The 14,016-nt window shown below is 36.2% G+C and overlaps 1 protein-coding gene across 4 annotated transcripts in view; it reads left to right on the plus strand.

Moving 5' to 3' along the window:
• The window catches only part of FCHO2 (FCH and mu domain containing endocytic adaptor 2), a 119,062-nt gene that overhangs the window by 13,753 nt on the left and 91,293 nt on the right, over window positions 1–14,016 (plus strand). For all 4 annotated transcript variants that reach the window (XM_036310032.1, XM_036310035.1, XM_036310034.1 and 1 more), the window contains exons 2-3: window positions 3,683–3,774; window positions 13,083–13,157. In XM_036310032.1, coding sequence (XP_036165925.1) covers window positions 3,683–3,774; window positions 13,083–13,157 — 167 coding nt within the window. The remainder of the gene's footprint in view (window positions 1–3,682; window positions 3,775–13,082; window positions 13,158–14,016) is intronic.

Consider the following 14,016-nt stretch of genomic DNA (forward strand, 5'->3'; position numbering starts at 1 on the left):
AAAGCTTACGACTTGTTTTTTTTTGCGATACTCAGTTTGTTGCGATGGTCTGGAACTGAACACACAGTATCTCTGAGGCATGCCTGTATTTGGTTATGGGGTTTTTTGTTTGCTTGGGTGGGTGACAATAATGTTCTAACAATGATTGTGGTGATGGTTGCACAACTCTATAAATATCCTAAAAGTTATTACAGTGTACAGATTTTAAATGGGTGAATTATATGGTGTGTGAATTATATCTCAATAAAACTGTTGTAAAAAAGGAATAATTTAAAAATTTGAGCAGAAGGAAAAAAACAGTCATTGATAAGCAAAATTTGATATCAATAGTTGTGGTGTACTTGGAAGAAAATTGCATTTTAAAACTGTCATGATAGCTCTTAACTCATATATTGAAGACTTGGTTTATTTTTTATTGGAAAGTTAGTCTATGCTCATTATTCCACTTTCCAGAAATAATTTGCTGTTAATATTTTGCTGTATATGCTTTTAGACTCGTTTTGTATAAGTACAAGGTGGGGCAGAGGTTTACAGTTCATATGGAAAATAATAAAATAGTTATTTTATAAATAATAATTCAAGATTAAACTGCGTTTTGCATACTCACAACTATAAACCTACTTTTGCCCAACCCTGTATATACAACATGTTATTTTTTTCAGAGAAAATGAAATTCGATTAGGGATACTGTTTTGCACCTTTTTAATTCAATCCAATTTACTTTTTTTACCTAAAAAAAGAAAAAGCAGTATCAGGCCTCCATAGAAGAATGGGTCATTATGATTTCTGCAGTCATCTGTTACCAATGAACATAAATAGCAACCATATTCAACTGTTAGGGAAAGCTGACTTTTCTAACTGAATAAGATTTGACCAATTTAGAAAACAAAATCTTGCTTATATATAAAACCTTCCTGTACATTTTTCAGCCATTTCCTATAAATCTACAGCTATTTCAAACTGAAATTTAAAAATATATTGCTTTTATTAGGAAGATACCAACTTTCAGAAATTGAGGTAGCAAGAACCAATTTGTTAAGAAAAGACAAAACCAAGCAAAACTACTCTTCAAGAGAAAAAGGGAATCTCCCAACTTCTCTTTTTCTTTCTTTCAAACAACCTTGGGGATCGAGCCCACAACCTGGGCATGTGCCCTTGATCAGAATCGAACCTGGGACCCTTCAGTCCACAGGCTGACACTCTGTCCACTGAGGTAAACCAGCTAGGTCTGGGTGCTGGTTTAAATAGCCCTTCACTCTCAGCTCTTTTCCATTTTTGCCTTTAAATATGCATAATACACTTTGGGAACTCAGATAACCTGGACTTGTTAGAATTATTTGCAAATGAGAAGTAGTAGGTATGTTAGGCGAGAAATTTGGGGCATAAGAGCTTTAGACTTTGGATTTTAAGGTTTTAGATTTCAGGTTTGTTTCTTTCAGGATTCATATTATGAGAGTTGGTGGGTCCTCTAATCATTTGTAATTTCTATATTACAGTCAGATAATGGGATGAATCCATCAGAAATTTCAGGCCTGTTATTATTTGTAACTTTATTTACTAATCTGCGTGATGTTATTTTCACTTGCTATAGACTAGTGATAATGGTTATTTCAAAAAATGTTCTTATTTTGGCTGGAATAAATTTGCATGCAAAAGCCAGGGAAAGTAAAAACTAGAGTTAGATAATAAACTTTATATTTATCTTAAACATGAAAAAGTTGTAGAAGCTAAATGGATATGTTTGGATTCATAAGAGACTGTAGTTTATGACCAGGGCCAGGAGTCGAGCCTGCTGAGGTATGTGCCTTGCCCTTGAGCAGAATTGCACCTGGGACCCTTCAGTCTGCGGGCCCACATGCTATCCCTTGAGCCAAACCGACTAGGGCTAATGTTACATTCTTCCTGAAAATTGAAAGTGGCTATTCATAATGTTAAGGATATTATCTCCTTATGAATATAGCTGCTTTTTTTTTTTTTTTTTTTTTTAAAGCTTACAGCACCTGGTATTCAAATATGACATTTTAATTGTATGAATGGCAAACTAATTACTTGGTATATTAGTTGACAAGTTTATTAGGGATCACGTCAACATAACTGGAAGTTCCTATAATATGTTTCCTGTTTTTGGCAAACTTTGGAAAAATTAGGTTTCAGGTTGCATAACACTTGCTTATGATATTGCTTTTTATTTCCAGTAAATATGTTCCATTCTTTATTTTCACTGAAGAAAAGTAACACTGACATTTGTGAAGAGAGTTGTTGAGCTTGGTTTATTGATAGTCTTTTACTTCACCTATAACATTGATATTTCTAATGTTTTCTTTGCTATGACTAGCTAACTTAGCATTTATTGGATTAAATAACTAAAGGTTTTGTAGGATTGTGTAGTGGTCTGGTTCTCTTAATTTCCCATTAGTTGAGGACTAGCTAATAGACTGTTAATGCTCTTTTTAAAATTTTATCTACTTTCTCACTTCTCAAATTGCTTAAGTTTACTGAAAGACTCATATTAGCAATTATAAAGTAGCTTGTATTCAATGCTTATATGATTAGTAATATGCTGACTTGACTAAGATGTCAAGATTTAGTAATTTTAAAAGTACAGACTTTTGAGTTAAATTAGTGATTTTCAACCTTTTTATCTGATGGCACACATAAACTACTAAAATTCTGCAGCACACCAAAAAATATATTTTTTGTGGATCTGCCAAAAAATAGGTGTAATTTTGATTCATTCACACTGGACAGCTTTTGTTGTGTTGGCTGTTGTCATTTTTTTAAATTTTATTTGATGATATAAGGGAAAAGAGGTCAGTTCTCCTGACTAAATAGTCAAGTATTGTATGTTTTAGAAATTCTTGCAGTACACTGATTGAAAATCGCTGTGTTAAATAATTAGGGATCCCTTAATGCCTATTCAAGGAATTGAATTTTGGTATTTAGTAATGTATTTAAAGAGGTCCATGGTTATCTTTTCTAAATTATACTACATATTATTCCTTAAAATTTCAGACTTAGTTTCATTGATATACCCTTATGAGTGATTATAGAATGCATATATACATGATTGCATCTATGTACATAAAAGCCTAAGCAACCAGATGACTGAATGACGGGTCGACTGGTCGCTATGACGTGCACTGACCACCAGGGGGCAGACACTCAATGCAGGAGCTGCCCCCTGGTGATCAGTGCACTCCCACAGCAGGAGCACTGCTCAGTGAGGTTACTGAGCAGCAGCAGCAGCAGGTGCAGTGGTGCTGGGATGAGTGGGAGCAGCGTGGCCCAGCCTGGGCTTGGGCTCCTCCCTGGCCGCCTGCCGCTTCACACACTACAACATCCCTTGGGGGATGTCGGACTGCTGGTTTTGGCCTGATTTCCGCAGGCCTGCGGCAGTCCGACATCCTGTGAGGGATCCTGGATTGGGAGAGCGTGCAGGCCAGGCTGAGGGACCCCACGGGTGCACGAATCCATGCACTGGGTCTCTAGTATGTAATAAATATAAACTTTATGAAACCTTACAATATCCATTTGATACAGTTTAAAATCTTACAGTGAGCAACAATGGTTACATTTAGGAAAGATAGCTTACCTGACTGTTAGAATTGCATATTTGTTAATATTATTTTGATCTCTCTCTCTCTTTTTTTTTAATTAAACTAAAAATCTTTTTAAATTGTAGGGGGAAAAAAATAGTGGCTTTGATGTTCTTTACCATAATATGAAACATGGACAGATATCGACAAAAGAGCTAGCAGATTTTGTAAGAGAAAGGTATGTATTTTTTCATGTCATTTAACAATTTATTACAAGTTAAATTTTAGAATATAAATGAGAAAATTTTGATTGTATTCAAGTACAGTTGTTAAAAGTATACTATAGTTATACTTTTAAGTAATGGTTATCTGTGATCTACACACTGAGGGCTAAATAGTGGCTCTAATTTGCATTGTTAAACTGATTTATATATCACTGCCTGAAAATATTTTTCATTGAATGTGCTAGCAAGGTGATACAATAGAAAAATTGAGGAACTTTGAAGAATAAAATATTACAATTTCTTTAAATAAACATGTCAGTAAAGAAAACATACTAAAATAATTTGAAAAGACTACGTTTTCTGAACTTGTAGTTAAGGGATGGGGAATGTTCAGCCTGCGGGCTGTATAAGGCTTGCGAAATCATTTGGTGTGGCCCTGCCAAAGCATTAGGATGAGTTAATTAAATGTTTGACCAAATATAGCAGGCACATTTTTAAGTTGATAGTTTGGCCTGCGAATGGTGTTATAAATATCCAAATGGCCCTTGGCAGAAAAAAGGTTCCCCACTTCTGTTGTAGTTTAATTATTATTATAACTTTTATTTTTAAAGAGGCCCTAAGTATGTATTTTTAAATTCTGCAAAATTACAAAATATGATTACCTTTAAGACTTTATAATATACTAGTTAATTTAGAAACTATTAAAAATCATTATAATTTTATTTGATTAAAGTTGTTTTGTAGTTGGGCTCACTTGATGATTTTTATATGAATACATTTAAAGTCTTTACCTTGATTATAGAGGGATATATGCCTTTAGATACAATACTTCATTTATTCTTTCAACAATATATATCTAATGTCTGCTGTGTGTCAGACCCTTCTTTGGATTCTGGGTGTATAGCGGTAAAGATACAACTTCTGTCTTCATACAGTTAACCGAAAATGGAGAACAAACTTTTTATGTAACACCAGTTCTCTTACGGCTTCCACCTACTGGAGTTAAGAGGGAGCCCAAAAGCTCTAAATACTATGGATAAAGCTATCCCTCTCTGGCTTCTATGTCATCATTGGCATGTGTAAAGGAGAGGCCCCAGAACTCTGCATCTCTGACATGTCCCCTAGCCTGCCTTTTGCACCAACACTTGCATCACTACTATAACTACCTTGATACCATTAGGCAGTAGTCATGCCTTTTAACCCTGTTTATATCAGTAACCATAAGAAGTCCAGGACTCCTGGGCCATCTCTTTGCCTAGAATCTAATCCCTTTATGATTCTGTGAGCAGTGAGACAACCCCTCCTTCCACGCCCCCTTCCCTGCTTTATTTTTCTTCATAAAACTTAAGCCATCTAATAGAAGCAACATTTTACTTATTTATTTGTCTATCTTAGAATATAAATCTCATAAGAGTAGGGTTTTTTTTTGTGTGTTGTTTTTGCTTATTACTCTATTTCCTGCGCTTGGGGGAGTGCTTGCCTCTTTAGTAGGCCCTCAATAAATACATTTTTAAAAAATAATTTTCATTTTTCAATTACAGTTGATACACATTATTATATTAGCCTGGTCTGCACCCCAGTGATTAAACATTACATAACTCACTAAGTGATCACCCTGATAAATCTCACACCCATTTGACACCATGCATAGTTATTATATTATTACCTATATTCTGTGTGCTGTATTATACATTTCTATGACTATTCTGTAACAACCCATTCCCTCAACCCCTTCCATCTGGCAGCCATCAAAATGTTCTATGTATCTATGAGTCTGTTTCTCTTCTGCTTGTTCATTTATTTTATTTTATTTTATTGTTTAAAATATATTTTTATTGATTTTAGAGAGGAAGGGAGTGGGAGAGAGGGATAGAAACATCAATGATGAGAGAGAATCATTGATCAGCTGCCTCTTGCAAGCTCCATACTGGGGATCGAGCCCACAACTCGAGCATGTGCCCTGACCGGGAATCGAACCTCTTGGCTCATAGGTCAGTGCTCAACCACTGAGCCATGCTGGCTTTCATCACTTTGAGAATTTCTTGCCACTCCCTTCTGGCCTACAAAATTTGTGTTGAGAAATCAGCTGACAGTCTATGGGAGCTACTTTGTAGGTAACTAACTGCTCTTCTCTTGCTGCTTTTAAAATTCTCTCTTTGTCTTTAACCGTTTGCATTTTAATTTTGATGTGACGTGGTATGTGCCTCTTTGGTTTCATCTTGTTTGGGCCTCTGTGCTTCCTGACTTGTATGTCTGTTTCCTTCACCAGGTTAGGGAAGTTTTCTGTCATTATTTTTTCAAATAGGTTTTCAATTTCTCGCTCGTTCTCTTATCCTTCTGGCACCTGCATGATGTGAATTTTGGTTGGTACGCTTGTAATTGTCCCAGAGGTTTCCTACACTGTCTTCATTTTTTTGGATTCTTTTTTCTTTTTCACTGTTCTGATTGGGTGTTTTTGCTTCCTTATGATTCAGATCACTATTTGATTCTTGGCTTCATCTACTCTAATGTTGATTCCCTGTAAATTATTCTTCATTTCAGTTAGTGTATCCTTCATTTCTATTTTTTAAAAATAATAATTATTTTTCTTTATTTATTTTTAGGGAGAGAGAAAAAAATATAGATGTGAGGAGAAACATTGATTGGTTGCCATACTCATGTGCCCCACCTGGGGGATTGAACCTGCAACCTGGGTATGTGCCCTGACCGGGAATTGAACCTGCCACCTTTTGGTGTATGGGGTGATGCTCCAACTAACTGAGCACACCGACCAGGACAGTGTATCCTTCATTTCTGACTGTTCCTTTTTATGCTGTTGAAACTCTCACTAAGTTCATTGCGCATCCTTATAACCAATGTTTTGAACTCTTCATCTAGGACCGTGGTCAGCAAACTCCGGCTCGCGAGCCACATGTGGCTCTTTGGCCCCTTGAGTGTGTCTTCCTAAGCCTTAGGATTACCCTAATTAAGTTAATAACAATGTACCTACCTATATAGTTTAAGTTTAAAAAATTTGGCTCTCAAAAGAAATTTCAATCATTGTACTGTTGATATTTGGCTCTGTTGACTAATGAGTTTGCCGACCACTGATCTAGGAGATTGCTTATTTCCATTTTGTTTAGTTATTTTCTGGAGTTCTGTTCTGCTCTTTCATTTGGGACATGTTTGTCTCCTAATTTTGGAAGCCTCCCTGTGTTTGCTTCGATGTATTAGATAGAGCTGCTATATCTCCCAGATATGGTAGAGTGGCCTAATGTAGTAGGTGTTCTGTAGGGCCCCGTGACACAGCCTCCCTGTCACCCAAGCTGGGCACTTGAGGTGCACTTCCCTCCCTATGTGGGCTGTTTACACCCTACTCTTGTAGTTGAGCCTTGATTGCTGTTGGCACATCAGTGAGAGGGATTTACCCCCAGGCAGGTCAGCTGTAAGGATTGGAGCTGTGCAGGTGCCCACCCCACAGAGCAGGATTTACTTCAGTGGGGCTCTGGCGCTCATTGAATCTGCCCCTTGAGTGTGTCACCTGTGGATATGGTTGGGTGGTGATGGGTTTCGATGTGGTCTGAGGCTGTCCACTGGGTGGGCTGGCTCTGGAGCCTTCTTGGAGGTACAGGCCAAGGTCAGCCGCTGCCTTTTATTCTGCCCGGTGCCACCCCACATGAGTAACAAAGTAATATGCAGATAGCTGCTATGTGCTGGCCTTGGAGGTGTCCAGGTGAGGCCAAGATTCGAACCAAGGTCCATTCCACCCCTTTTGCCAGTCTCTAAATCCCTAGTTGTAGGACTTTCCTTCAGTCAGATTTCAGGTGGTTCTGAATGATGGTTTTTCTGTTGTTTACTTTAATTTTGCTGTGGTTGTGGGAGGAGGTGAGTACTGCATTTACCTACCCGTCATCTTGACCGGAAGTCCAGTAAACATTTTTTGATAGAACGAACCTGTAACTTCATTATCCTAATCCAAGATGATATTATAATCTAATCCATTGTTGTTGCCTGAACTGCAGTGATAGCCTCTGACTGGTCTATCTACATTCATTCTTGTTATCCTGCAATTTATTCTCTGCACTATAATTGGAGTACTTTTTAAAAACTACAGATCAGTTTGTTACTTCTCCAGTTTAAACCATTTCAAAGGCTTCCTGTTGCTCTTAAGGTACGCCTGCATAGTCTGACCTGAAACTGCTTTTCAGATTTTAGGTTACACCAGTCTACTCTTTCCTCTCCAGGGACATTGGCCATATTATTGACAGGCTTCTTCTAGTCCAGGCTTTGTACATGCTTATTCCTGTTTCCACTTAGTTAATACCTACTTATTTTTTAGAGCTCAGAATTGTGCTCATTTTGCCAGGAATCCTTTTATTAATGTCTTGACTAGGTAAAAGCACCTATTATAATCTTTCTCAACATCATATAGCTTTTTCTAGTATTTATAAAATTTGATTATTCATTTTTGTTACTTGTTTTTTTGTTTTGTTCCCCTATAAAGGGAACAGTATATAGTATTTTGTGCCCCAGCACCTAGCACAGAGCCTTGTACATCTAGATACTCATATTTCTTGAAAGAGTTAATGAGAAAGAAAGTACTATGCACTAAGGATTTTGCATACATTATCTCATTTAACTCTCAAAACTGATAAGCTGTCTTGGCTAGTGTAGCTCAGTTGGTTTAGTGTTGTCCCATGCACCAAAAGGTCACTGGTATGATTCCTGGTTAGGGTATATACCTGGGTTGTGGAGTCAATCCCTAGCCTCGGGGTGGGTACGGGAGGCAACTGATATTTCTCTCTCACATTGATGTTTCTCTCCCCTTCCCTTCCCTCTCTCCCTGCCCTCCCCCTCCCTCTTTCTTTCCCTCCCTCCCTCTCTCCCCCACCCCCTTCTTTCTCTAAAGCAATAAAAACACATTTAAAAAAAGAACAAAACTGATAATTTATTTACTGGGGACCCAATAAAGGTTAAATAACTTCCTAAGTCAGCCATTCAGACTTTTTTCTTCCTCCTTTCTTTCAATAGCTTTATTGAAGTATAACTGACATACAATATACTGTATATAGTTAAATCATATAATCTGATACATTTTGACATATCCATATACTCATGAAATTACCATAATCATGGCAATGAACATACTCATCATCCTCTTTGTAATTCCTCCCTCCTGTCCCTTCCCACCATCCCTAAGCAACCACTCCTTTCCTTTTTTTTTAACCCTACATTTGCTTCTGACACTTAGGTTAGTTTGTATTATCAGTATAAATTGAATCATGCAAGATATATTCTGTTGTCTGATACTTTGACTCAGTATAATTATTTTGAGCCCTAGCCTGTTCGGCTCAGTGAATAGAGCGTTGGCCCACAGACCAAAGGGTCCGGGTTTGATTCCAGTCAAGGGCATGTACTTTGGACGCACATCTAGATACTCATATTTCTTGAAAGAGTTAATGAGAAAGAAAGTACAGGACTGGCCAGAGCCTGTGTGAGAGGCAACCAATACATGTATCTCTATCACATCGATACTTCTCTCTCAAATTGTATAAATATGTCAAAATGTAATTGTCACTGTTTACAGAAATTTGGATTGTTTTCAGTTTTTTGCTCTTGTAAATAATATTGCTTTGAATATTCTTTTTAAAAAAATATTTTTTTTGATTTCAGAGAGAAAGGGAGAAGGAGAGAAAGATAGAAACATCAGTGATGAGAGAGAATCATTGATAGGCTACCTTCTGCATGCCTTCCACTGGGGATCGAGCCCACAACCCGGGCATGTGCCCTTGACCGGAATTGAACCCAGGACCCTCAGTTCGCAGGCCAACACTCTTCACTGAGCCAAACCGGCTAGGGTGCTTTGAATATTCTTGCACATATGTCTTGGTGTACATATACACATATATATTTATATTAGTTGTATATCCTGCAGTAGAATTGCCAGGTCATAGAGTATGCATATGTATAGGATAAAGAATTTTCCAATGCTCCACTGAGCCAAACCAGCCAGGGCTCTTCTCATTTTCTTGACATTATCTTTCAAAGAGTAGAAGTTTACATTTTTAGGGGTGGGGGGAGGTTGGGGGTTAATGGGGGGAATGAGGACACATTTGTAATACCTTAACTAATAATAATAATAAAAAAAAGAAGTTTACATTTTAATGAAGTCCACCTTAATAATGATTTCTTTCACAGGTCATGTCTTTGGTGTTATATCTAAAAAGACATCACTATACCCAAGATCAGATAGGTTTTCTCCTGTGTTATCCTCTGAGAGTTTTATGGTTTACTTTTTTGTCATTGATTTTCTCTAGTTTTACTAGTGTGTGACTAGGTGCAGATATCGTTTTATTTATCCTCTCAAGGTTCGTTGGGCTACATGGATCTATGGTTTGATATCTTGTCAATTTTGGAAAATATTCCACATTTTTATCGCTATAGACATTTCTTCTGACACATCCATTCCCTTTTTACACATATGTTAGACTCTTTTGCTGTGTTCTTTTCCTTTATTTTTACATTCTTTTGTCTCTTTTAACTTTATTCCAGGAGATTATTCTCACCTATCTTCTAATTTACTAATTCTCCCTACAGTGTTACAGTGTATTGAATTTGCTGTTAAACCTCATTCATTGACATAACTTTTTTCAGATATGGAATTTATATCTTTGTTCAAATTTGCTATGGTTTCCTCCACTTTTTTTTTTAAACAGCAGAAATTTATTTTCTCACAGTTCTGGAGTCTGGCAAGTCCAAACTCTATGTTATAACAGGTTTTGGTATCTGGTGGGAGCTCTCTTCCCAGCTTACAGATCACTACCTTCTCTCTGTATCTTTAGATGGCAGACAGAGCTGGTTTCCTCCACTTTTAAAAAATGATTTCTAGTTCTCTATGGAAATTTTTGATTTAATCTACTATCTCCTTAAACATAATACATAAACTCATAAGGTCTAAGTTTTTTAATCTGAGCTTTTAGAACACTGCCAGTTTGTTCCGGTTGGGTTTTGTTAATCATGTCTTGTCTCCTACTAGAGGCCCGAAGCACGAAATTCATGTAAGAGGCTCAGCTTTCAGAGCCCTGGCTGCCTTGGCCGGCCCTCACAGCCCCGGCTTTGTCCGGAAGGTCGTTCTGCTACTCAGTCTAATTAGCATATTAGCTCTTTATTATATAGGATATTATATAGGACAGTGATGGCGAACCTTTTGAGCTCGGGGTGTCAGCATTTTGAAAAACCCTAACTTAACTCTGGTGCCGTGTCACATTTAGAAATTTTTTGATATTTGCAACCATAGTAAAACAAAGACTTATATTTTTGATATTTATTTTATATATTTAAATGCCATTTAGCAAAGAAAAATCAACCAAAAAAATGAGTTCGCGTGTCACCTCTGACATGCGTGTCATAGGTTCGCCATCACTGATATAGGATGTGCCTGTGGTTTTATGAATGTGTATAAACATCATGTAGGATCCAGTATCAGGATTTGAAAAGATATGGGTTGCAGTCCCTTTGAGGTTTTGCTTATTTATGGTTCATCCTTACTCTTGAAGTCTCAATTTGAAGGATTTGGAATTTCCCATAATTCCCACCTTGGCAGGTCTCAGGCTATAGTTGTGTCTCCCTTGCCCTGTGAGGCTGTGAAAAGCACTGTTCCACTTAGTCTTACCTGCCTCTTGTAGATGCCCCCAAGGGAAAAGCTGCCCTACATGTCTGACTCACTTCTCTGGATATTCTTCTCTTGGATCTTGGCCCACTGATTCTTAACTGTCTCTTTAGTTCTCGGATGCCTTTTAGTCACACACCTCTTCCTCTGTGTTTTTCTAGTTTTCCTTATTGGGAGGATTTTGTATCAATTCACTGTTTCTGGAAATTGAACCACTTCTTATTTCTTGCTGTTAAAACTTATCCATTAAGATACTAATATTTCTTTCTGTATTAACTTTTTAGATGATCAAAGTACTACCTATGTAATATAGTTTATTAAAAGGATAAAAAAGTTAAGGAGCAAAAAACAGTCACAATGCCAACAGTGAGAGGCAGATACTGTGAATAGTTCCTTTTTGTTGGCCTGTTAGGGTGTGGGGTAGGGGAAGAGTTTGGAGATAAGCTTAGTTTGGATAATCTGAGTTTGAGGTGCTCAAGATATTTTAAGTAGAGTTGTGCTTGAGGCATTAAGATATTAAACATGATTTGATGCAAGAGAAGTGTGGAGATCTGGATTTGAACATTAAAAGCAGGAAGTTAGTTCAACCTATCAAAGTAAATGGAAGGGCAGTGGTGATTGTAGGCTGTTCCGCTGTTTAAGGGTAGCACAGATTGAGAAGGGACAGGGTAATTACAGAGGTAAGATGGAACTTAAAGTTTTGTAGTGTGAAGAAGGCCAATATATACAACAAATATTGTCTCATATGTTGTATATGTAGGTTATGTGTCTATGGGAAAAAATTTTTTACCTCATGCTTTTAATGGCTTTGGTTGATCTTTTTTTTTTTAATATATTTTTATTGATTTCAGAAAGCACAGGAGAGGGAGGGAGAGAAACATCAATGATGAGAAAGAATCACTGATCGGCTGCCTCCTCCATGCCCCACACCGGGGATCGAGCCCGTAACCCGTGTATGTGCCCGTGACCAGAATGGAACCCACGACCCTTTAGTCTGCAGGCCAACGCTCTATCCACTGAGCAAACCAGCTAGGGGTGATCTTTTTTTTTAAAGCCTAAAATCCTATAAGCTGAACAGTAGTTATATAAGACAGTATTACAGTAGGGAATACTTGTTTGTGTTTTAGATTTAATCACAAAATAGATTAAACCTTGAAGTTCAGGATTTCAGACATGCTAATAATTAATATTTAGTATTGTGCAAAAGAGTGTTATTAATCTCTTGTTCTAGTAAATGTGTATAATAATGAAATCACAATGTTGAAAATAAACTATATTAAGTACACTAAGTAGGTATTAAAAACAAATGACTTTCACACTGAATCAGTTTACATAGAGAGAGAAAAATACAAGAAGCAGCACTCTTGCATTTCCTGTTTAAATAATCATTGGTACTAAAGGTAAAAAGAGTGGTGACTTCATGTAAGTTTTCTGGTGATATAAATTATTTTAGTTCTATACCAGATTAATTCTTTAAGTAGATGTGCACAAAGGGCCAGAAGTTCATGACCACATACTTATTTTTAGCATATACTTGGAATTATCTTTTTGTTTCTACAGTTTTAATTGTATTTTGATAATTTTGCTATGTGTTTGGTAATTAAAGGAAATATTATAATATGGAAATTTTATTTATTTATTTAATTATTTTTTTGGGGAAATTTTATTTAATAGAGCCACAATAGAAGAGGCGTACTTCAGGTCAATGACAAAACTAGCAAAATCTGCAAGCAATTATTCACAACTTGGGTGAGTTAATTTCTTTGGAGAACTCTTTTTTTTAATGCTGATTTAGGCAGAGTTCTTCAGAATATTAGATTTCATTGAGGATATAATAGCTCATAAATGTAAAATATATAATGTACTTATTTATTGACTTGATTGAAAATATAATTGAGCTTGTTGAATTACTGAATACAGTCAAAGTATGTAAAACTTATTTTTTGCCCTTTATTAAATGACATAGTCATTCAGTAGTATAATTTGGACATTATAAATATTAAGTGTAATGCATGTTATTCTAGTTTTCTGTAGGTTCATTTTTTTTCTACCTTCATTTAAATTCTGCTACACAGTGAGCTTTAAAAACTCAATTAAATGATTGAAATGTTAAAATTTGTTTAAAATGTTTGATTATTTATAGACTATCATTAAATCTTTGAAGAAATGTATTCTTTGGAAAATGAAAACTAATAAAAATTTGTTTAAAATGAGATGTGTTCATAGCCATAACAACTCTGGGAAGAATAATTGTATAATTTGAAACATAACAACTCTGGAAAGAATACTTAATCTGATTTAGTTATCTAAAGTTTGGGGAGAGGTATTTTAGCTCAGATGTGAAAATAATTTGTGTAACATTTATAAAGATTTTTATAGTGATATTTAGTAAAAGATTCCTCTGTATATGGGTTTCTAATGCATCTGTGAATCCCCTGAAATTTACTGTAAAGTTTTGGGTAGGTATTATTAACTCATTTCTGATGAAGAGGGTCTATACCAGATTGACATATGGTTTTGCAATTCAAAAAACTGGTTAAGAACGACTATTTTATGAAAGTATTCTCTAGTGTCATTGAATGAGTTTAAATAAAAATCTGACTATGGC

This window comes from Myotis myotis, unplaced genomic scaffold (assembly GCF_014108235.1).
Source record: "Myotis myotis isolate mMyoMyo1 unplaced genomic scaffold, mMyoMyo1.p scaffold_m19_p_5, whole genome shotgun sequence".
Taxonomy (NCBI): Eukaryota; Metazoa; Chordata; class Mammalia; order Chiroptera; family Vespertilionidae; genus Myotis; species Myotis myotis.